The following is a 21,884-nucleotide window of genomic DNA, read 5'->3' on the forward strand; positions in this document are numbered from 1 at the left end:
TTGATTTTTTTTCCCATATTCTACGTAGGAGGACTAAAATGAAAAAGGAAATATAATGTATCTGTGGCCTACATGGCAGTCGTAAGCTGCTGATGCCCTTAGACCTCTCTCAGAAACAGCAATTCATGTGGCTCAACAGGTAAAAAGGGGCAATCTTTGTATGGTCTTAGTAACCTAATTATTTTGTTCCAGTAACCTGATTATTTTGGTCCACTGACCTACTTGTGGCTGGAAGAGAAAATTTGACAAAGGTTGTTTTCACTTTGAGCGCTGATAAACAGCTGGAAGAGATGAGGTGCCATGCAGTTTGTGAGACAGATTGCTGATTGCGGTATTAAATCAGGTGAAACCTTGTACTGTGTGTGTCTGAGGTGCAACTACTGACCTACAGTGATGACAGGTATATGTTGTTACAATATGACAGGTATATGTTGTTACAAGGCTTAAGGTGACCCAAATTCACAAAATAGAAGAATCTTCCTCAAGAGGAGAGCATGCACATAACCTGTTACGGCAGCTGCCTTTTTCTGAATTTGTTTTGTTGTAGCAGCCCATCACACCCATCACAGATGGACACAAACAGAAAACCACTCTGGGCTCACTAACACACACACCAGACTTTTAAAATTATTATTATTATCACTTTTTTCTTTATTCAGAGTTAACTCTATTTTAGCCCAGATGTAAAAAGTGAGGGATAGTACAGCTTTGCTATTTGTCAAGAGTTTTAGTGTCGTTAGTGCTGTTGCTTCACAAGGCAAGAGGAGGAACTTCTCTGGAAATGTTAAGTGTGAAATATTTTTAGCTGTTATGTGCAAATGATGTGGCTACTACTTCCTGTAACTAAGGACACTTCCACTTTTAAGTTGACTCTTAATTCAACCCAATACATGGGCTGACACACGCACGCACACACACATGCATTCACACACACACACACACATTAAAGGGATTTTACATTATTGAGAACAAAAAATCCTCCAGGTTTTTTTTTTCTTATTTCAAAAATGTTTCTCTTTCAGCTGTTCTTCCCATCTATTGTTTAAATTTTGATTCAAATATCATTCCTTGTGCTCTAATTTTCCTAACAATTTCTCTGCAGCAGAAATCTACTGCTGCCTGCAGTGCATGTAAAAAAGGGCCTCTAGCATGGTTACATCTGAATGTAATTATATTGATTACAGCTGTTAAGCTGTGAGAAGAAGTTTGTGAAACCTTGGGAATTACCTGGGTTCCTGCATTGACAGCTCTTAAAATGTGATCTGATAAGTCATAATAAAAAAAGTCATAATAAAAAATCACAATACAAAATCTGAATAAACAACAACACAAAAACAAGTGTACTTTCCCATGTCTTTATTGAAGACATTGCTTCAGCATTCAAAGTGTGGGATGGAAAAAACTATGCAAACCTTTAGATTTAGTAACTGGTGGAACCTCTTTTAGCAGCAGTAACCTTCAACCAAATGTTTCCTGTTGCTGCTGATCAGACCTCCTGCACCACAGATGAGAGGTATTTTAGACCAATTCCTCTTCACATAGTTACTTGATATTGTTGGGATATCTTGCACGAATGCCTCACTTCAGGTTATGTCGCATTCCAATAGGTTAAAGGTCAGGACTCTGACTTGGCCATACCAAAATGTGAATTTTCATCAGTTTATGCCATTCTGTTGTCGATTTTCGCTGTTTGTCCTACATAATTTTGTTCACCATTGATTGTGTTTAGTTAGACCTAGCTAGCCACATTCTCTGTAAAGTCCTCTGAGACATGCTTGTGATAAAGGGCTATATAAATAAACATGACATGACTTGACTTGAATTTTCCTCTGTGTTAAGGGTAATTGTCATGCTGTGTGACCCAACCTCCAACCTATTCACTGGTACAATTTCCTGATACAATCTGGAATTCATTGTTCCCTCAATGATTTGAGCTGTCCGCATCCTGAGGCACCAAAGCAGCCCAAAACCATGACGCTCCCTCCACCATGCTTCTTGGTTGGGATGAGGTTTAGCTGTCCAGTGTTTTATTTCCCTCCAAATATAGCATGGACTCCAATGACCCCATTTGTATCCTAGAGGTTCACATACTTTCTCCATCTGACACTGTAAATGCTCAAACAATGTCTGTGAAACGTCTGTCAGTTGTGTGTTATTTGTTAATTCAAATTGTGTTTATCTATTATCATGCCTTAGCTGAATATCTTAGGAGCAAATAATGCAGGAATCCAGATAAATCCAAAGGGTTCACAAACCTTTCCTAACAACAGCATGACATTTTATCTGTATGTCATTGTATATTGCTGATTGTTGTTTGACTTCAACATTTATGTTTGATGTGGCTTTCTTGACCAGATCTCTCTTTAAAAGGATATTTTTAATCTCAATGGGACAAGCAGGTTAGCTTCCTGTTATGATGGTATCAGTTACATCTCTTATGTTAGTGGGTCAAAAGAGAACATAATAGGAGGTTTGTTGGGTTCCGTTTCCAGTTGTGGATTTGTGGTTTTACATCACAGAAAGAGCGCCTGTGCAAAGAAATGAGAAATAAAAAAAGAACTGAGAATTGACTCACCATTTTCAACATATCTCTTTACTGTAATTTTGGAAAACACACATCTTTCCCTAATTTTCAACCCATCATATGATCAGGATGTGTATTTAGCAACAACAAAAATATACCATGCACTTGACTATGCTGAGATGTCTTGCTATTAAACATATAAAGTTTTCATTCCAAAATAAAACATCCACCATTTGAAATATCTGACATCTATTGGACTTTTAAGGATTGCTGACATGAAAGTAAAGCACATTATGGATAAAAAAAAAAAAATGAAGCGTTTAAAAATAAAGACTTGTGCTTACAAAATAATCATGCTTTTGAGGATAGACTCATTGGTAGCAGATTTTTTCCAAAATGGATATAGAGTTTTTGACCTAAAACGTAAATATCTTGTATAGTAATGGAAAATGTGACATCCCAAACTATGTGCTAAAAATGATGACACATTTTTTAAGACAACATAAGACATTGCATTATGACTACTATGAGTACTACTTTTACATTTCACATTTAATTCACATGTACCTATCGCTGTTATTACTGTATTATCTCTTTGGCTTTAAGTAAAGGAGATAGTGAGCAGTGAGAGGGAAAGTGTCGGGTAGAGAGCGAAGCTAAATCTAATATAGTATCTTCTGGCTAATTGACACCTTCACTATTTTTATATCCTGACCTCTGTGACTCACATCACTCCCCCCACATATACACACTCACACAAATATGTACACAGATATGAATAGAATTACACTCACATGGACAAATACACACATAAACACACACACGTGAATTTATTGATATCAGCTTTTGACAGCTAAACTGACACATGTCAAATTGCCCCCGACAACCTTTTTGTCCTGGAAATCTAGTCTGTGTGTTGGTGAAAAATAAATAAGACTATAAGATTAGATAATAGAGAGATGTTTACTTTGTGTCTGACCTCGACTGACCTGTCTAACTGCATTTATCTTAGTCCTATCCACCATTTCCATGGCTACTTGTGTTAAATGTAGCAAAACTGTAGCAGTCAAAGACAACAGCACAGAGCAATGAAACATACAGCAGGCTCACAGCTGAGATTAAAAGAAAGAAATACTTCTCGCATTGACTGATTCAGCTTATCTGCCAAGGTAACAGACCGCAACTGAGCCTTAGAAACCCCACAATGGGAAACCAAACACACTCGCTCACCAAAAGGACATCTTTCATGGCTAAGGGAGATGCATGGACAAGCTTTCGAGGGTCAAGGATCTGTTACCAGGCTAAATCAATTTATTCAACATTCTCCAAGGAACCAGTGGAGCCTGTGGTGGTTTCAGTGACTCAGTTTGATTACACTGACAGCAGGCTAACGAACAGGCCAGGGAACTAATGTAATAACAAGTTTTTCCTCTAGCTAGCCACAAGCTAATGCAAGTTTGGCCTGCAGCAAGATAGTTGCCTTAAAATAATACTGGGCTGTTGTCCTCTGTGGTCAAAATGATAGAGAATAATAGAGCTGGACTGACATAACCTGGGCCCAACAACAGCTCTAATGACCACTGTAGTTTGCATGGTAGTAGAGGAAAACAAACATATTTTTAAAGCAGATAAAGGCTAATAGAAATCAATGTTTGAAAAGTTGGTGGTGCACTCCGAGGAGATGAGACATTTTAAGAAACAAAACCAACATTTCGACAGGCAGTCGTTTCCTATCAGAGTTAATTTTCCAGGAGCAATTATCATCAGCTCCCTGCCTTCTCCTCCGTCAACCAGATCACTGAAGACTGCTGTCTGCTGCAGCTTATCTCTTTTAGAAAGGTCACTTCCTGGTTACTGAAAGTGTAGAGAGACCAACCGAGAGCTGACTGTCACCTGGTTACGAGTCCAATACGCACACACACACACACACACACACAGACACACACACACACAACACAGCAAAAATATTTTCTAGTTATGAAACTCCTGTCTATGAAATTCTCATCATGAGTCTAGATGGCAGTCTGGTATGGAGCTGATTAAAACAAGGTATTATATTTCAAAGTTCAAAATTCCTGAGCATTTTCAAAGATTACCCCATATTGCAGCTGGGTTTTGAAAACAATAGACCCCTTATTAGGAATGCAATGTCATCTTTAAAGATTAATTCTTTTTTAAATGATTTGTGATAATTTCACCCCTCTGTGTTGCCTTGTCTGCACAGAATTAGAATGGATAGAAATGTCACTTTATGTGGCAGCATGGTCATCTCTTTTGGTATTGCTAGTGTAGAGATAGCTGTCATAGAATTTAGGTTCTGTTATTATGAAAATGTACCACTTAATATTAAATGTACCATTTAATATGGACAGTGCATGTTGTTCAGAAAAGCAGAAAATCCAACATAACTTCAATGGAATTAACAGATAAATGATGTCCTGGTAATACATCAGTTTTCTGTAGTCTTGAGAGCACCACTCAAAATTGTTGATTTGAATGGGAATGCCCATTCTTACTCTGAACTCATTCACAGCCTGGCTGCCGCCATCAAGGTCCAGATAGCTACAAGTCCTTGGGGCCTCCTGGAATGTTGCCACATGATTTCACTGCTCCATCTAGCCTGGATATACACACAATCACATACATACGCATAAATACACACAGGCACGCACACATACACACACATACACACACATACACATAGACACATGCCTAAAGGATATACAAGGGCTGGGCTGTGTGTCATTGAGGGGCCATAAACACTGCGGTTTGTTTTTCTCCGTTGGCCTAGTTTCATGCGGAGGGATCACAAAGAGCAGGGAGAAATACACTGACAAGGGTTTCTATGGCTGTATTTTAAGAAGAGGGTTGTTACCAAATGGTAAATGATTAGAGTGATTGATTTTATTACAGTGTCATACACCATAGTGTGAGTATACTGTGTTTAACTGATCAAAACAAGAAGTACAATACTGATAGAATACATACAATATTGTCAATACTACAATTCAATCATTTATTCAGGTATGGCATAATACAATTTTAAACAGCTCAGGGTCTCATTGAAGGCTTGGTCAATACTCCCTCTCTAAATGTACTGACACTGACCACCAAGGACGAGCGGTTATTGCACTGGTTGTTGCTCAATTATTTCTCCTGAAAGGGTTCGGCGAGACAAGACTGTTCTTGCAACACACAAAGAGACTGACAAAAAATCCCCCGAATGCACTCAACTCATCAACTCTGTCCTGTCTGAGTTAAAGAGGGACAAAGTTGCTTTTGCACAGAACCTCCTGCAATTTTTTTACACAGATGAGGTAGGCAGGTAGGACGTCATGTAGGTACTACTTCCTTGTGACGATTTTCTTTGTTTTGTGATGAATGGCAACTTAATGGACTAATGGAAACATTGCCTCAGATGTTACAACATCATGAGTAGAACAGCAAGGTTTTCAATTATTTATTGTTAGGCGCTCATTGCACATGTTTTTAGCAGTACATTTTAGTATTTATAGTCATATATATATATTTCATTTATTTTAACATTACATTTATGCTAGTTATACTAGTGTACATGTATAATATTTTATTGTTTCTTTTTTTTTTTAGTTTTTGGCATCAGAGAGGACAGCAAACTAATAATTTAATTGTTCAGGGCAACTTGTTTTCTTTGTGCTTATGACAAAGAGCTTGAACTTCATGCAGATGCAAATAAACTCAATTCATTTGTGTTATTTGTTTATTACATGCTGTTTGTAGCAGCCTCTTGATTTCTTTATCATCTTTAGGTATTGTACAAAGCTCCTTTCTATCCAGGACAGTAAAAATGCCACTGTTTTAAAAAATGAAAAGATTCTTACACATGAAAAATTAACGCAAATCTTCTTTGAGTTGACAGTGAAGTTCAGTCTGCACCTCTTTCATTCTCACCTTGGTCTTAACTATTTATCTTCCATTCTTTGTTTAAGTTAAGTCTTGTTTGCGCACTGACCAACTGATGCTGATTTCCCATTTGTGTGTAAGGCAAACATTTCTTTATTCTGGACTGAAGCACACAGGCAGGAAGCCTGACCAGCTTTGTTTAGCTACTGTGAATGTTTTTAGTGACCACAGAAGTTACTCCTCTGGCCTACTGGAGCAGAAGTGCAGAGAGGAATGAAAGTCAGGTGCTAAAAGGGTACCAGTCTCTCTCTCTCTCTCTCTCTCTCTCTCTCTCTCTCTCTCTCTCCCTCTCTCTCTCTCTCTCTCTCTCTCTCCTTCTCCCTCTCCCTGGGCTCTTTTGTCCTACTACACATTTGGAGATATTAGGTATCACACCATCACGTATCACAAACCCCATTTGCCCTTTACCCCACTAGTTTGATATGTTAAGTAGGGCAGCCATTTTGTTCACACCTTCTTAATGTCCACTAGGGTTTAGGTTGATAGGACTTAGTGCAGTGTTCCTCAAAGACTAGGGTGGCATGTTGGGACATGAGAGGGTTAGAACAGGTCTTCTAATACAGGAGAAATATGTATCTAAAATATGTCAGGTTTAAAAAGTTTTCTAAAGAGCATGCAACATGAAGAAGTGAACATTAAAGTCGATTTAGTTTCAGGTGATGCTCACAAGAGTGTGAAAAGTGGTTGATAGATAATTGATGTCTGGTTTAGAGTTAATCTTAGGGTTGGGCTTAATATTAGAAATGGGGTTAGGTTAGGGTTGGGGTTAGGCTAAAGTCAGGATCAGGGTTACACAGTCTGCAGAAATGCAACAAATAATCAAGTCACAATTTAATGTTGTAAAACATTTACTATTTTGTCACCTGATAGTTGAGTATCAACATTGGATCCAAATAAAGTGTTACCAAATAAAATACTGTTGGCTTGGATATCATTATCCTAAAAGAATAATAATTTTGAAAGTGTGGGTCCCGTCAAAAGAAGTGTAAAAGCCAGTGGACTGGTATATTGGACACAGAGCATGAGGAGTCTATCCCAGCAGTGAAGTTGGGACCAGGCTGGCCTTGCTCCTTGCTCACGAGATTGGTGGATGTCCATTCCCACCAGCTGGACATTCCTCTCCCTCATGGCCTCTCATTCACCCAGGCCTCGGAGAGACACTCCTCCAATGGCAAACAAGGTTATATGTGGCAGGTGAAATGAGGATAGTGATGACATTGAAAAGAACAACTCTTTTTTCTTTCTTCATTCTTACAGTTTTCCCTTCATTAGTATTTATTATTACAATAATTATTATTATTAGTAGTAGTATAGTAGTAGTAGTAGTAGTAGACTTTCTTCCCTCAAAAATGTTAATTTAAAAATCTTTATTGTCTTACAAATGTTGCTTAAACTTGTTTGGTTGTTGCAGCCTTTACCCTAGTCAGACCAGAGTCCAACTGTGCCCACGCCCGTCTGATGCCTAACCAGGAACAAGGATGTGTAAAGGTAGCATATCTTAATGATCGAGGCTCTTTCCTTCACCGTAACAGAGGTAGTCAAACCGGAATCTAGTAATCTCTGGTATCTTTATATAGTCTAGAGTTTCCTTCTCAGATTTCTCCTCTTCCTGTTAGGTTTCCAGTCTGCTGTAATTGGTTTGATGGACAACACAACAGAATAGCTTTTCATAACATAAACTCCAGTGTTTATCACTAGAGCTACCTGGCAACGCTGGTTTGTACAGAAAGTGGGTCATTTTGAAAGCTGAACACCAGTCAACCGACAGCAGCTGGCCATTCGTATTTAAACCTGGCCCTTTCATGTATCCTAGGTGTTTAAGAGTGTGTGTGTGTGTGTGTGTGTGTGTGTTTGTGTGTGTGCGTGTATGAAAGAGAGAGAGAGAGAGAGAGAGAGAAAGAGAGAGATTCCCCTATGCACTTTCTCATTTGCAGCGATTGCAACTTATTCATATTTTATTATCACAGATTTCACAAACAGAAGATATTTTGTATATGTGATTGCATAAGTTTTCAAGTATGTGTGTGTGTGTGTGTGTGTGAGAGACAGAGAGAGAGAGAGAAAGAGAGAGCATTGTATATGTGTATTCGTGTATGCATGTGTGTAACACAAAGGATGATGAAAAGGGTTTTGTTGTACAAGTGCACTGTAAACAAAAGCGTCCACTCACTGGGTAACACTGTAGTATCTTGGGTGAGGCCAGCCATTCCTTTTCCTTCCTGCAGCTCACCACTCTGCCGAGCACAACATTTATTTTATTGGCGGAAGGCCTTGCTGATAGAATCAAAGTTCACTCAATAAATCTTAGTCACGCAATACCAACAACATCATAGCCCAGCCAAAACGGATGAGAATATTATCATTAGTGCATTACAGTAGTTTAATTTCCCAACCAACACAAATGGATAAAGTCTTTAAGGTTTTTTCTGATGCCTTGTTGTTGTGTGATATATTGTTTTATTATATCTCTTAGTCATCAGATAGCGTTATGAGTGAGAAGGTATCAGAATATAAAAAGTGCCGCAGCTTCATGACTTTGTTCTCATGACTGGGCGTGCTTCTCTATGCTGCCAGCTAGTTGTAGGTAAAAGGGTATCAGGCAAATAATGGAGCATGAAATTGGAGAAAGATAGACAATGTAGGGTAAAAGCTGAGTTCCTACCTTGCAATAATGACAGTGTCATTTTGTATCGGTCACTGAATTTCTTATTACAGTGTTGCGTACAAATGAGCACGTATCGTTACGTATCTTGCTTGATGACCATGGTTCACATCACAGTGCATTGTAAGATGTCCAAAAACATAAAAACATAAGTGTCAATAGGAAATTCAAGTAGTGTTTTTCTCTCAATTGCTGGAAAGACGACTTTGCAAAGATAATGAGGCTTTTTTAGGTCACTAATGTTACGTAACTACAGATACAGGGTACACAGCCTTCACCACCAGTTCATTGCCACGCAGATCTGTTGTCAGCCTTGTCACTGATCAGCCTCCCTTATGCAACATAATCAAGAGATAGACCGGCCATGAAATAACCTTTAACTCATATATTTCAATGCAACTAGTACCATCCAAGTCCTACATTAACATTCACATGAATGAATTATCGAACATTTTTTTAAGTGCCATAGAATTTCAATTTCATTGCAGATCACTGCTCACTGTTTACTGGGGTCTATTATTAAACTTTCATTGAGTAAAGCCAACTACTGGACTTTGACCATGTTTTTAAAGTTCCTATTCAGCGCATGACAATGAACCTCTGTAGGCCAAAAGAAGAGGGAAAAATCCTCTTTCCTGGTTCATTAGCATCGTGTCGTTGTCCCTTTGCATTTGCATGTAATTGCAATATTTTCAAATACTGACTTTTTAGAACGTCACTTATTCTAACTCGCTCTGTATGAGAGCATAAGCAGTATGCATATACAAATATAGCTTGACAGGACAATAGCCACCTAATGGTATAAGGCACACATTACACAGGACAAGACAGAGAAATGGACAGGACAGGACAGAACACAAAATGATCTAACTCTCTCTCCACTGCTGTGTGTGTGTGTGTGTGTGTGTGTGTGTGTGTGTGTGTGGAACCAAAGACCAGACTGTGCTCATGCTTTTTTGTCCATTCTATCATTGAATCAAACAGTCAATGTTGGCTGCCTGCTTTACATAGCAAGACATGTGATTTGTTTTTATTAGTGATACACTTTTATAAACAGGGTGGAGCACATAATGGATTGTCTGCCCAGTGTTTAAGCCAGAGAATACGCTTTGGAAATGATTGCAATTGTTTCATGCACTATGAGCATCATGTTTTTGACACTGTAACCATTGTTGGAGAAAAAGATCTGCTAAGCTCATGCATTTAGCAAACAGCACACACATTCACACATTCTGTGAATCTATATTGATAGGCTTAGTGTATCTCTATACTTCACATTCCTTCTATTGTAACACGCCTATGCTAAGTATGTCTCAATATGGTTAACAATGGTTCACTAAACAATTAAATGCAACCGTAAGTGGATATGCACGTCTTCACATTTCCTCATTCATTAGACTGATAGTGTTTTTTACTTTTGGCTCTAAAAATAGAGCTCCAGCCTCACGTCTGACAGACAATGGAGCCCAACCTCTGAGAGAAATTCCCTCTTTGAAGTTGTTGTCCTCAGACGGGTTGACAGGGTGAGGCGTATCTTAAAAAAAGAATGAGGAAAGAAATAAGGAGGAAACTGTACTGTTTTGGCTGTTTTCTCACGCAACTTCGCGATTATGTGAAAAATCTATTGTGACAAAAGAGAAAACTATAAAAGAAAAAATCGCGTCCCATGGCTCTTCATGTTTTCATCAACAAGTTTATGTTTTGTGTGGTTTTATAACACATACGATGCAATGCATACCATGTATTTTCTACTTTTTTTGAAATATCGATTGTAGCCAATCCTAAGGATACATATATGTGATTTTGAATTAAGGTACATTCAGAGCTGACCATGACAAATCTATTGCTTTCTTCCACAAGAAACCACACTGGTTTCATAATAGTATGTCCAGGCAAATAGGACTGTTAAAGCCAGGCATCATCCATTGTTTGTGTGTTATTGATCTTGTCAGAGTGAGAGAAAACTGCTGTGAGGCTTTAGGCCACATACTTCATCCCTGACATGCTGCCATCAGCAGTCATTCACATCACAAACAAACATATTATCATCACACAAGCATATGCTGATGCAGACAAGCTCAGGTTAGTTTCATCTCTCCAGACTTTGGTTTATAAAAATGACAGCCTTTGGTTTGATGTTACTTTTTTCAAACCTGTAGTGCAAAACATACAAGCATCATCCATTCACTCCATATAAGACAGAGAGGAACAGCTGGAGTTTGGGTGATTTGGAACCTATTTAAAACACACTGTATGATTTCAAAATGATATATATAAAAAATAAAAATAAAAATAAAAAAGTGAAAAAATATTTCTAGATAGATGTTCTGGCTGCAGTGAAACTGTCAACAAGCAAGGCTGTTACTGAGACAGCAGGGCAGGAGGGCTACCTACTGGCTTCAGAAAATCACATGGCTGCCTGTGACAGTTTAGCACAGAGCCTTAAGACAAACTCAGTAATGAGATAAGATTAGAGCACTTCAGAGTTTTAAACAGTAGTCAAAAGTTACTCAATAATCTGTAAAAACTTCCTCTCTTACTGTAAAGGAAACTGTGTGTGTGTGTGTGTGTGTATGTCATTTCTGATTAATTGTAAATGAATCAGCCCATACTTGCTTATAGCAATGGCCTTGGCTAATATGCAGGGTGGGTCTGGGTGTGGATGCTTGGCAGCCTTGGACTCGCTCACATGTTTCTTGAGCTCGCTTTTAGTGGCCTTCAGATAGGAAACCTATCAAGGAAATGAGTACACTTGGCAAGATATCAGTCAGTGTGCAACCAATAGAAGCTAGAAATCTGATATTTGAATAGTTGGATTTTCCTATATGTTCTAACCTGATTGGTAGAGAGAGAGAGAGAGAGAGAGAGAGAGAGAGAGAGACAAGAGTGTGAGGTGAGGTATTGGATTAAAGCCTTAGCTAACCTTGGATGGACTTCTGCAACAGCATTTAAACCTCTGCTTAAGCATTTAAAGAGATTTCACTCCATGGTGTGTGTGTGTGTGTGTATGTGCGAGCGCGCACGTGCATGTGGGTGTGTGTGTGTGTATGTTTGGATGTTAAAATGGAGCAAACATCTTACTACGACACTCCTTTTACCACAGGCTTATAAGAATCATAACTGTGGTTTAATGGATTCCTGTCTGTTCTCTTGTCTCTCTTCCTCCTTCCTTCTCCATCTGACTCTCCTCCTAATCAACACGTGCTGGAACTAGGTCATAAACATTTACCAAAGGCTATTAATTGCTCCCATGGAATGATCAACTTCATAAAAAATACTTGTAGTTGTAGCATGACTCCATATTTCATGAGTGAACATAAAACTATGAGAGAATAAATTCTATTCTAATCTTATTATGCTGCATAATACTTGATTATCCTCTTGGTTTGAATAGAAATGACGCCTTCAGGGTGCAGCAAACTGGTAATGTGACCCTTTATGGCTCACATGCAACACAGTCTGTGGCAAAAAGTAAAAGGAAGTAAAATGAAAAAAATGTTGGTAATAGGAGAGGTGTAATGCAACAGCTTAACAAAGAGTCTTACAGTACCTAAACTAATATCTGAACAGCATTGATAGGTTTTTCTCCCCAACTTCACTTTATTTGCCTAGTGATTTATTACAGTGAGTATTACTATTTTGCCTAATTTTTTCCTATCATAACTGACTTTATATATATTCACAGAAAAGACAAAATCTGTAACAGAAATAATGATAACGTCCTGCAAAGGTCAATCACAAACACTTAAACTAGCCATACATTTTATATTTTAAAATATATGCATATTTTAAGGCTTTAAATGTAGTAATGTTTGTGTAGTGTAATGTTTGTAAACATTGAAATAATAGACCTGTTTGGGTTATGAAGTTTTAACATCCCTCCTCCCCCACCCTGTGACACACACACACACACACACACACACACACACACACACACCCCTAAACACACAGAGCTTGGACAGAGACACTGATAGATAATATTAATAATTCTAGACTGAAGACATATTAGGTGAAAAAGTCATAAAATGATAAAAAGTACATACAAGACAACACAGTGGTTACTTTTATGAGAATGCTTTATGTTTACAACAACAACTAATTCGCTGTTTGTGATACCCAAAGCCTTAAAGCCTTAAGTATTATGTATTTTAAGTTAAATATTTCCCATAACTTTCCAGGTAGATTGCTCTTGGGTTACCAGGTGATGTGCAGCCTGCTTTTGCAAAATCCATCATAAAACAGAGACATGACTCCATGATGTGAAAATAGACTAATACCGCAACGTGAAAACAACATAATTATAGCTAGTCATACTATAAATATGGGGTAAGGAAGGTATCTTACCACCTTAAAACCATGGTATGAATTGATGGCTACCTAACATAGCAACCGCACGGCCACAGTTGAAATGAACCACAGTTAAGAGTTTAAAGGGTCAGGCTGCAGATATAAGGGGATTTGGATGAGGTCCAGAAGGGTCTGTCTTGACATCTGATTGGTCCACAGAATGACTATAGAATGGTTTCTTGAATGAATAACCCATGAGTGACCATCACTGAATTCTTGAATGGTCATTTGTCTTGTACACTTAAGACCCATTGTCTTGTTTGGTGTGTGGGGTTTGGTTATCATTGTCTATCATTGTCTTGCTTGATATATGTGATAATGTTATCATTATCCTGTTTGGTACAGATGGCTGATGTGTCACCATTGTATAAATGTATAAATGGAAATTCTTTGAGTGGCTTGATTTGTCCACAGATAAACCAATGTTCATTTCCATAAAAATGAACAAATCTATGGCAGCTATTTTAGATGCACTGAGGGATATTTCAGTTATCATGATCAACCTGGAAGTGCTTTTGTTTACTCCTTCCACCTGTTCTAAATCTACTGTATGCAATGTATAGGCCATGCTTTTTATATCCTACACACAGCTATTTTTTTTTACCCTGGATAATAGCCTACACTTATTTGGCAGCATGTCAAGCTATAGATAGGCAGACAACATTATAGATCAGGTATGTGTTATAGTGAAGACACAAAGACATGTTGATGATACAAACTATTCACAATGATGTCAGTGCCTTAGTGAGTGTTGTTAGAGACCACATGCCTGTATTGTTTTTCAATGCAGCATGTTCTAATGGCAAGTCTTGTCAGACGCTACTAACAAATGTAACCCCCTGTTGAAAGTTAGGACAAAATCTGTGGGCCTTAACCCACATATGTACTGAAAATTACATTTTTAAAGTAAACTCTGGGTAGCCAATATTTTAAACTAGGACTGAGTCCATATGGGAAGTGAAAATGTCAGTTAGTTTCTAATCGACTTTTGGAGGAGGTTATAGCCATTTTGTTCAAAATTTCCTCTTTTCTTTGAAGCATTGTTTCTGTGAAATGTACGGGGAAATGTGTATTGAGCGTCTATGGCCTACAGTGAATAATTTGAAGTTATAGAGAGGAAAAAAGAGCAACAGTATCCGTATGGAATGACATACCGTAGTTTTAGAAGATCTTTGATGTAACACAGTCGTTACCGTTTTCCAATTCCTTTCACACTGCTGACACCTGGCGGTAGAAAATATTGTGTCACGATTTTGAAATACTGCATCTCACATTTGATCAAATATCTAGATGGATTCATATCATATCAGTGTTCTGCGCGGTTGTTTCCAACGTACACGAATCTCATTTAACCGTGTAGGACTACATTAAATTGTGACATCTAACTTTTAGTCGACAAACGATAGACGACCAACTTTCCCTTTAAGAATCACACCGGAAGGTCGGCGCCCAATCGCGGCGGGTAAACTGAACTTTGTTGTTGTCAGCAACTGATGGTTGCTGCGAGAGCTAACGTTAGCTAACCGGTTAGCTGTCAGAAGATTTTCGTCTGTCTCCCTCCACTGTTATGAATAAGAAGGATACGATTACATTTCAGGAGTAAAACTAACACGTTGTTTTCACCGGGTGCTTGTCTCCGACATCAGGAAAGATGACTTCTGCATTGGTGAGTGAGGCTGCAAACACTTGCTAAGTGAGCCACTGAAGTTAGTTCCTTATTCGTAGCTTCTCATCCGCTAGCTATAGCCTATCAATGGAAGGGAAAACTTGAAATGTAAATGTAAATGCTCCTGAAACTACGAAAGTAATTCCTTAGTATTAAGTTAACTTAGCATTTGCAGGGTAATATATTTAAATGTTGCTTAACACATATTATGATCCAATAACATACAATTTTATGCAATTACTGAATGCAGTTAAATTATTTTGGGACATTGATATCACTCAGTTATCTATAAATTAATATAGAAGTTGTGATCTGCAGACAGAGTTCAAGGTTCAAACATGTATACAAGTACAGCATTATAGCCATTTTCAGGGTGACTTTGTAGTGAGAAAACATTAGGACTATTAGGCTGTAATGCTGAAGTGTTGTGGTCCCAACTGTATGTTCATGTCATTATTTTGGGATTTAAATATTGGAGAGATTTTTGTTTCAGACTGGAATAAGCTAATAAGCGTCAGTAAACTACTCTTAAGGCTAACATTATGAATCAGTTGTAACATTGGTAAGGCTCACATATTAAATCCTTGAAATGATACCATGAAATTTCTGTCAAGAGCATAATACAGACTGCAGCTGAGAAGCCAGGTTCTCTGTTGTCTAGAACAACATGAGATTTGTTTTTCCTCATACATGAGATTCCCCTTGTAACCCTTATGTGTTGTGTTTGGCCATACCAGACAGTTTGTAAATGGAAAAAAACAACAACCTTTCAGGCCAGACTGGGATCAAATAAAGTCAGTGCTTCTTGGTTCTAATTGTCATGAATATTTGAATGTGTTTCAGCAAGTCAGAGGGTACAGGTGCAAAAGTGAAGTAAAACCTAATGATTTAATTCAGATTGTCTGAGAGTGCATGATCACCACTTTTTTTTTTTAAATCGTGCTAAATTAACTAAACACACAGTGTGTCAACTCATTTGAAAGCTGCACAGAAACAAACACTTTGGATGGAGCACTATATGTGGATTACATGAAATGTCAGATTTGTACTAACAGTCATGACTTGTCTTGAGACTCACATCATACAACATACCATTTGTAATGGAGGCCCGAAATAATTTAGGTCTTGAAAACATGCTATGTAAATGCAACACTAAGACACTGCTGAACAAACCCAATGTTGCAAATAAGAAGCCAGGTTTTCTGCTATTGAGAACATTATAACTAGGCCTCTGTCCAAGCAGATGATGAGATGAGATGCTCTTTTGACTGTTATGAGTTGTATTTACCCTGGCCTGTTTTTAACCCATAATTAAACAGGTCTGACATATATCTCAGGGCCGTTTTTGGATGCCGTTTTGAGATCAGGCCAGTTTGACTTAGCAACATTTGCTCCTTTCTTCTTAGATCAGTGGTAATATTGTTGGTACAAAATAATTTAAACCTGAAGCTGATGCTTTGAACTTGCTCATGTAAGTACAAGTGGGCACTGCTTGCAAACTGCCATGAAAAAGGCAGTAGGCTACTGGCAATATGTTTGCCTTTTTTCTAAGCAGAAACCATTTTGGGCTAATTTGGAAACAATTTGGATTCAAAATATTTCTCATTTGCTCATAAATAAATTGTTGCACTTGTGGCCCAGAATAATTCAACCCTTGGTCTGGAAACAATTTTAAGACTACTGTAACTGCATTTTAGCTGAAGGGTGAGGATAAAATGTTGATCTACTTAGGCAAAGTTTTCCCTTAATAAGATGCCAAAAAGGAACCAACTTCAGCTTCGTCTTTAGACAACAGAATTTCTTTATTTACATAACTCCAGCATATAAAAACACAAACGTAATTTGAAAAAAAAGTATAAAATTGTAGTTTAGTCCTGCCTCTACACAGTATCTAATCCATCACAACTTCGTCAAGTCCCTTTCAGTTCTCCACGAATTTCACCCTGTTAACACTCGACGCCATATTTGTCAAAGTGTCGCATGATGATGCCCAGCTCCAACTCCACGGTCCCCATGGCTTCAGTATGCAGTCTATATCTGTCAGCCCCACTGTAAATAAGGTCCGGTGTGCGTAGCTGGGGGCCGCCGCCAACAAAGATTTGCGCCAACTGCTCTTGCCAAGACCCAATCGGTCTCCAGGTCACACAGCGTACGTGGTGGTGTCCGGGGCTGGAGGGGACGTGACAATACCCGTAGCCGTACAACTGGCAACGTCCAAAAGAGTCCTGGTGCCAGACTTGCAGATGAAGCTTGGGCCAGCCTTGGAGTCCTTTGGTCGTGTAGTGCAGATCAATCGGATGACTCCAGTACGCCATATCTCCAGTCTGGGGCAGATCCACCTGGGTCTGACCCTCCTTCAGGCCAGAGAGAAGCCGCCATGCACCTCCCGTATGAACGCCCCATTTGCAAAATAAGCTGCTCTGCGGGAAGCCGCTGGCCCCGACGATCTGACCTATAACGTGCAGCTCAGCCATGTCACAAGTTTCCTCTCGGGTAAAAGCATAGGGCACCGAGATTCCTTCTTCTCTTTCTCCGAGTTTAATGGCGAGTCTCACCAAAGCTTACACTTCCTTGGTAACCCAGCCCGTTGCTATCACTACGAAACAGGAACGTGCGGCGTAAAAGGCCATTGGTTCCTCGTCTTGTCGCTGCGTATGACGTTTTACGCACCGCTGCATCTGTGGATTTGAGGCACACATTGCAAAATCGCCGAGTAATTCCGCGTTCATTTTTTTCATATGGACCGATGTTCAGGAGTGATTGCAACTTCACTGCCACCCTTAAAATGAGTGCTGACATGCTGGCTTCACGAGTCTAGTATCGCAGCGCGCTTTTGTATTGGAGTCAAGGAGCCGCGAAGAGTAAACAGCGAAACAGCGCCGCTACAGTCGAGACGGGCTGTATTCCTTTTCTAACTTCAGCCAATAGGACCAGAAAATAGCTAGGCCCACATTTCAGTTGCACTTCCTATGACCAATGTCAACGAATGTGTGTTTTGCTAGCCAAAGGCTTCACTATTCTTCTTTTTACCCTGCTATGGCTTTCTTGCTAACAAGCTACATTGAAAATGGACCAGAGCCATACATTTAATAGAATGTCATCAGTTTTAGCCACGTATGTAATGTATGTCTCTCTCTCTCTCTCTCTCTCTCTCTCTCTCTCTCTCTCTCTCTCTCTCTCTCTCTCTCTCTCTCTCTCTCTCTCTCTCTCTCTCTCTCTCTCTCTCTATCTATCTATCTATCTATCTATCTATCTATCTATCTATCTATCTGCACAGTCTGATCCAACCCTAGAGAGGCATTTCAAGGGCCACAGAGACAATGTTACAAGTGTGGACTTCAGCTGCAACATGAAACAGATCGGTAACTGCTACTACTTTTGTGTGTGTTGAAGCGTTTGTATGTGGGCTATCTGTCTCTGTGGCTGTCTGCGTTTGTCTTTCTGTATCTATTGATGAGTATATATTTGTTTCTGTGGATGATTATTTTTTGCTGTTTGGGTAATATCTCTATGCCTGCACCTATGTGTGGGTCTATTTTTTCTGTGTTCATGCAGTATGTGCTCACTCCACCTGCTCCTCTCCCAGCCACAGGCTCCATGGACTCCTGTGTGATGATCTGGAACATGAAACCTCAGATGCGAGCATATCGCTTTGATGGACACAAAGATGCCATCTTATCCGTTCAGTTCTCTCCCTCAGGCCACCTGGTGGCCTCCACCTCCAGAGACAAGACTGTACGCCTTTGGGTGCCCAGCATGTAAGTTTTGAAGTATTCCCCTTTTCTTTTTGTTGGTGCCCTCGCTGGCTGTTGAGTAAACTGGTGCACTTGACTTGCCTGGGTTTGGCGTTTATGTGTTGTGGCTGCATGGATCCAAAGCATAGTGTCTCACTTCTGTCCTGTCTACAGTTAGAGTCTATTTACCAGAGTCTATTTACTTTTAATACAGTCAATTCAAAGTAAAATTTCTATTCACCAATTAATGACAGATAATTAATTCTCAAACATTTTCTATTATAACATTTATAATGTTTATATTTTATTTTTTGTAGAAAATCAACTTTCTGAATTGACTGAATACAAAGTGAATTGACCCTAGATAGATGCTAGATGCTGTAGGAGATATGACCACTTGCTCTCTAACATTTTTTTCAGACAAGGTATTCAAAGCGGTACACAAAGATTGTGTGTAATAACTACCATATATAGCAATGAATAAAATATTGTTCTTTGTTCAAAGTGCTCTTTGTGAACATAAGTTCATTGTCAGACATTAAAATAAAGATATTGTAGAGTTAGTGGGTTGAAATTAAGGTTGCACAATTAATTATGCATATATTGCGATCTTAGTTTCAACAATTAATAAACACCAGAATACCAGATTTTTTAATTCATTATATTTACAAATGCAACAAACTAAAACAGTTTTACTGAATGCTGAATGTGTCCTGCTTCTCCCAGCACTGAGGAAGGTACACACTGCTGTGCACCCAGTGGTTTTGGATTTTTTTTTTAACTTTATCATTGTCTTTATGTGTGTGTGTTTGTGTAGGAAGGCTGAGTCGACAGTTTTCAGGGCTCACACAGGCACGGTGCGTAGCGTTAATTTCTCCGGTGACGGACAGACTCTGGTCACGACCTCCGACGACAAGACCATCAAAGTCTGGACCGTCCATAGGCAAAAGTTCCTCTTCTCTCTCAACCAACACATCAACTGGGTCCGCTGTGCCAAGTATGAGACACACACACATTTGTTCCAAACTATATACGCAATATACAGTACCAGGAATTGGACATTATTTGCTGCTACAAATATTTCTACTTTTCATATTTTGCTTGTTGCATTTGTTGCATTTTCACGTGCAATTATATACAATCTTCTCAATATCCTATATATTTCTTTCACAACTTTCATGAGCTAGTGCCATTAGAAAAATTGGAACTAGGTTGTTTAGCTTAAGGCCAATTTTTGTTTTAAAAATTCCCCAATGCATCTCTTGCAGGTTTTCTCCAGACGATCGTTTGATTGTGTCATCCAGCGATGATAAGACTATAAAGCTGTGGGACAAGAACAGTAGAGAGTGCATCCACTCCTTCTATGAACATGCAGGGTGAGCAGTGGAGACCAGAGGAACACATGGAAACATGTGGACTGGAAATGCTTTGAAGTGTGTGCATGTTTATGTGTGTGTGTGCAAGAGAGACAGAAACACAGTGATAGAGAGAGAAGGGAATCCATATGTTGCATATGCATCAGTGTTTCCTGTGGATTTTTTTGTAAATGTGGAGGGTGGGGGTGATTTTGCTTCTGAGACCCAGGTTTGCTGCTGACCCCATTTTCAGGATCAGTGCCACTTGGTGTTGCAGTTTAAGAGTGGCTCCTATTTGAAAATTACATATACAGTATCATGCTATAAATATCCAATTTTTGTTAATAATATGGCCAGATGATAAAGTTTCATTGTATTTGCATTTTTTGAGCTGTGGGGGCACTGCAGCTTAATGCATGTAAAGGCAACACTGGTTGTTGTATCTGGATTTGTGTGTTATGTGTTGGCAGAACAGCCTAATGGCCCATAGATAGATACCCATGTGTCCTCATGTCAATGTGCCCATGAACAAGTGAACCCCTACCTACTCACTCATTGCAAGCTGCTCTGGATAAAAGTGTCAGCTAAATGCCTGATTTGATGCCTGACCGTTTTTGATTTTAATGGAATTGTGTCAAAAATATTCCATCCTCGTTTTTTAAGTGAGTGTGTTTACCAGAACTATCTTAGAACACAGATTTTGGACTAACCTGGTGGGATAAGGACCCCAAGGTGAATGCTTATCTGCATGCCTTTGTCTTTTTTACAGCATGTTTTTTTTTTTTTTTTCCCAAGGTATGCAAACCATGTGGACTTCCATCCCAGTGGGACATGCATTGCTGCAGCCAGTACTGACAACTCTGTCAAGGTGTGGGACATCCGGTCCCATAAGATGCTACAGCACTATCAAGGTAAAGACACCTGCAAAAACACCTACAACGGCCAGTGAACAGTGAAGGTATTTGATAATAATGGTTATTTGATACAGCACTTTCAAGTTGAAAACTTGCACAAAAGTGGGTAATATGCACCGATTTGTTTTTTTAGATGGCTCCGTTGAGATGCTGCTTCACTGCCATTGTAAATACACACAAAGGAAAAAAACTGTTTCTCTTAATTCCATGAACAGAGGCTTGATGGCGAACAGTCAAGGTCTTTGCTATCCACTCCCACTAGACTCTACAACACTTTTGCAGTAAAGACACACCTTTAAAACAGTAAAAGCCACGCAGCAACGATTCATTGTAGCATGAGTGCTTCCCTGCATATTCGATAAAGCAAAAACTGATGCCTTTTTTCAGCCTGCCACTGTCTGATTGTTCTAATCAGCTCTCTTAAATAGATTTCAGATGTGAGATCTAATAATGGGTAATCACATCTGTCTGAGGAGATGGAGCATGGCGATAAAAGCCTTTTCTCTTCTCTTCTCTTCTCTTCTCTTCTGTTCTCTTCTCCAAATGTCTCGTCTCCAAACATCTCGTCTCCAGATCTTCTCCAGATCTAAACCCTTTTGGGGGTTTAATTGTAAAGTCAAACCTTTGTTAATGATCTATCAAGTTTGGATGTACATGCAGCAGAGTGTGTTGAGTTTTTTAAATTTTTTGAAGCAGTTGTTGTTGCTGTTTGGGGATTACCTTGACTGGTTTTGTATTTA

The 21,884-nt window shown here is 39.0% G+C and overlaps 2 protein-coding genes across 2 annotated transcripts in view; one reads left to right on the forward strand and one right to left on the reverse strand.

The window, feature by feature from the left end:
- The first annotated feature begins 15,126 nt into the window (after positions 1 to 15,126).
- poc1a (POC1 centriolar protein A) overlaps positions 15,127 to 21,884 on the forward strand; it is a 45,956-nt gene continuing 39,198 nt past the window's right edge. The window contains exons 1-6 of the mRNA XM_071544559.1: positions 15,127 to 15,141; positions 18,419 to 18,503; positions 18,728 to 18,899; positions 19,693 to 19,872; positions 20,144 to 20,251; positions 21,026 to 21,141. Of these exons, the coding sequence (XP_071400660.1) occupies positions 15,127 to 15,141; positions 18,419 to 18,503; positions 18,728 to 18,899; positions 19,693 to 19,872; positions 20,144 to 20,251; positions 21,026 to 21,141 (676 nt within the window). The remainder of the gene's footprint in view (positions 15,142 to 18,418; positions 18,504 to 18,727; positions 18,900 to 19,692; positions 19,873 to 20,143; positions 20,252 to 21,025; positions 21,142 to 21,884) is intronic.
- Positions 16,923 to 17,705, reverse strand: b9d2 (B9 domain containing 2). The gene has a single exon (XM_071544572.1). The coding sequence runs from the start codon at positions 17,613 to 17,615 to the stop codon at positions 17,088 to 17,090; it is 528 nt and encodes a 175-aa protein (XP_071400673.1). The 5' UTR covers positions 17,616 to 17,705; the 3' UTR covers positions 16,923 to 17,087.

Source organism: Centroberyx affinis, unplaced genomic scaffold (assembly GCF_046629955.1).
Source record: "Centroberyx affinis isolate AG114_WGS23_722 - 3 ecotype Tasmania unplaced genomic scaffold, CSIRO-AGI_Caff_v1 ptg004599l_1, whole genome shotgun sequence".
In the NCBI taxonomy this organism is placed as follows: Eukaryota; Metazoa; Chordata; class Actinopteri; order Beryciformes; family Berycidae; genus Centroberyx; species Centroberyx affinis.

Excerpts from the sequence above, each read along its gene's own strand:
- b9d2 (XM_071544572.1), bottom strand. The coding sequence starts at position 17,615 with ATGGCTGAGCTGCACGTTATAGGTCAGATCGTCGGGGCCAGCGGCTTC.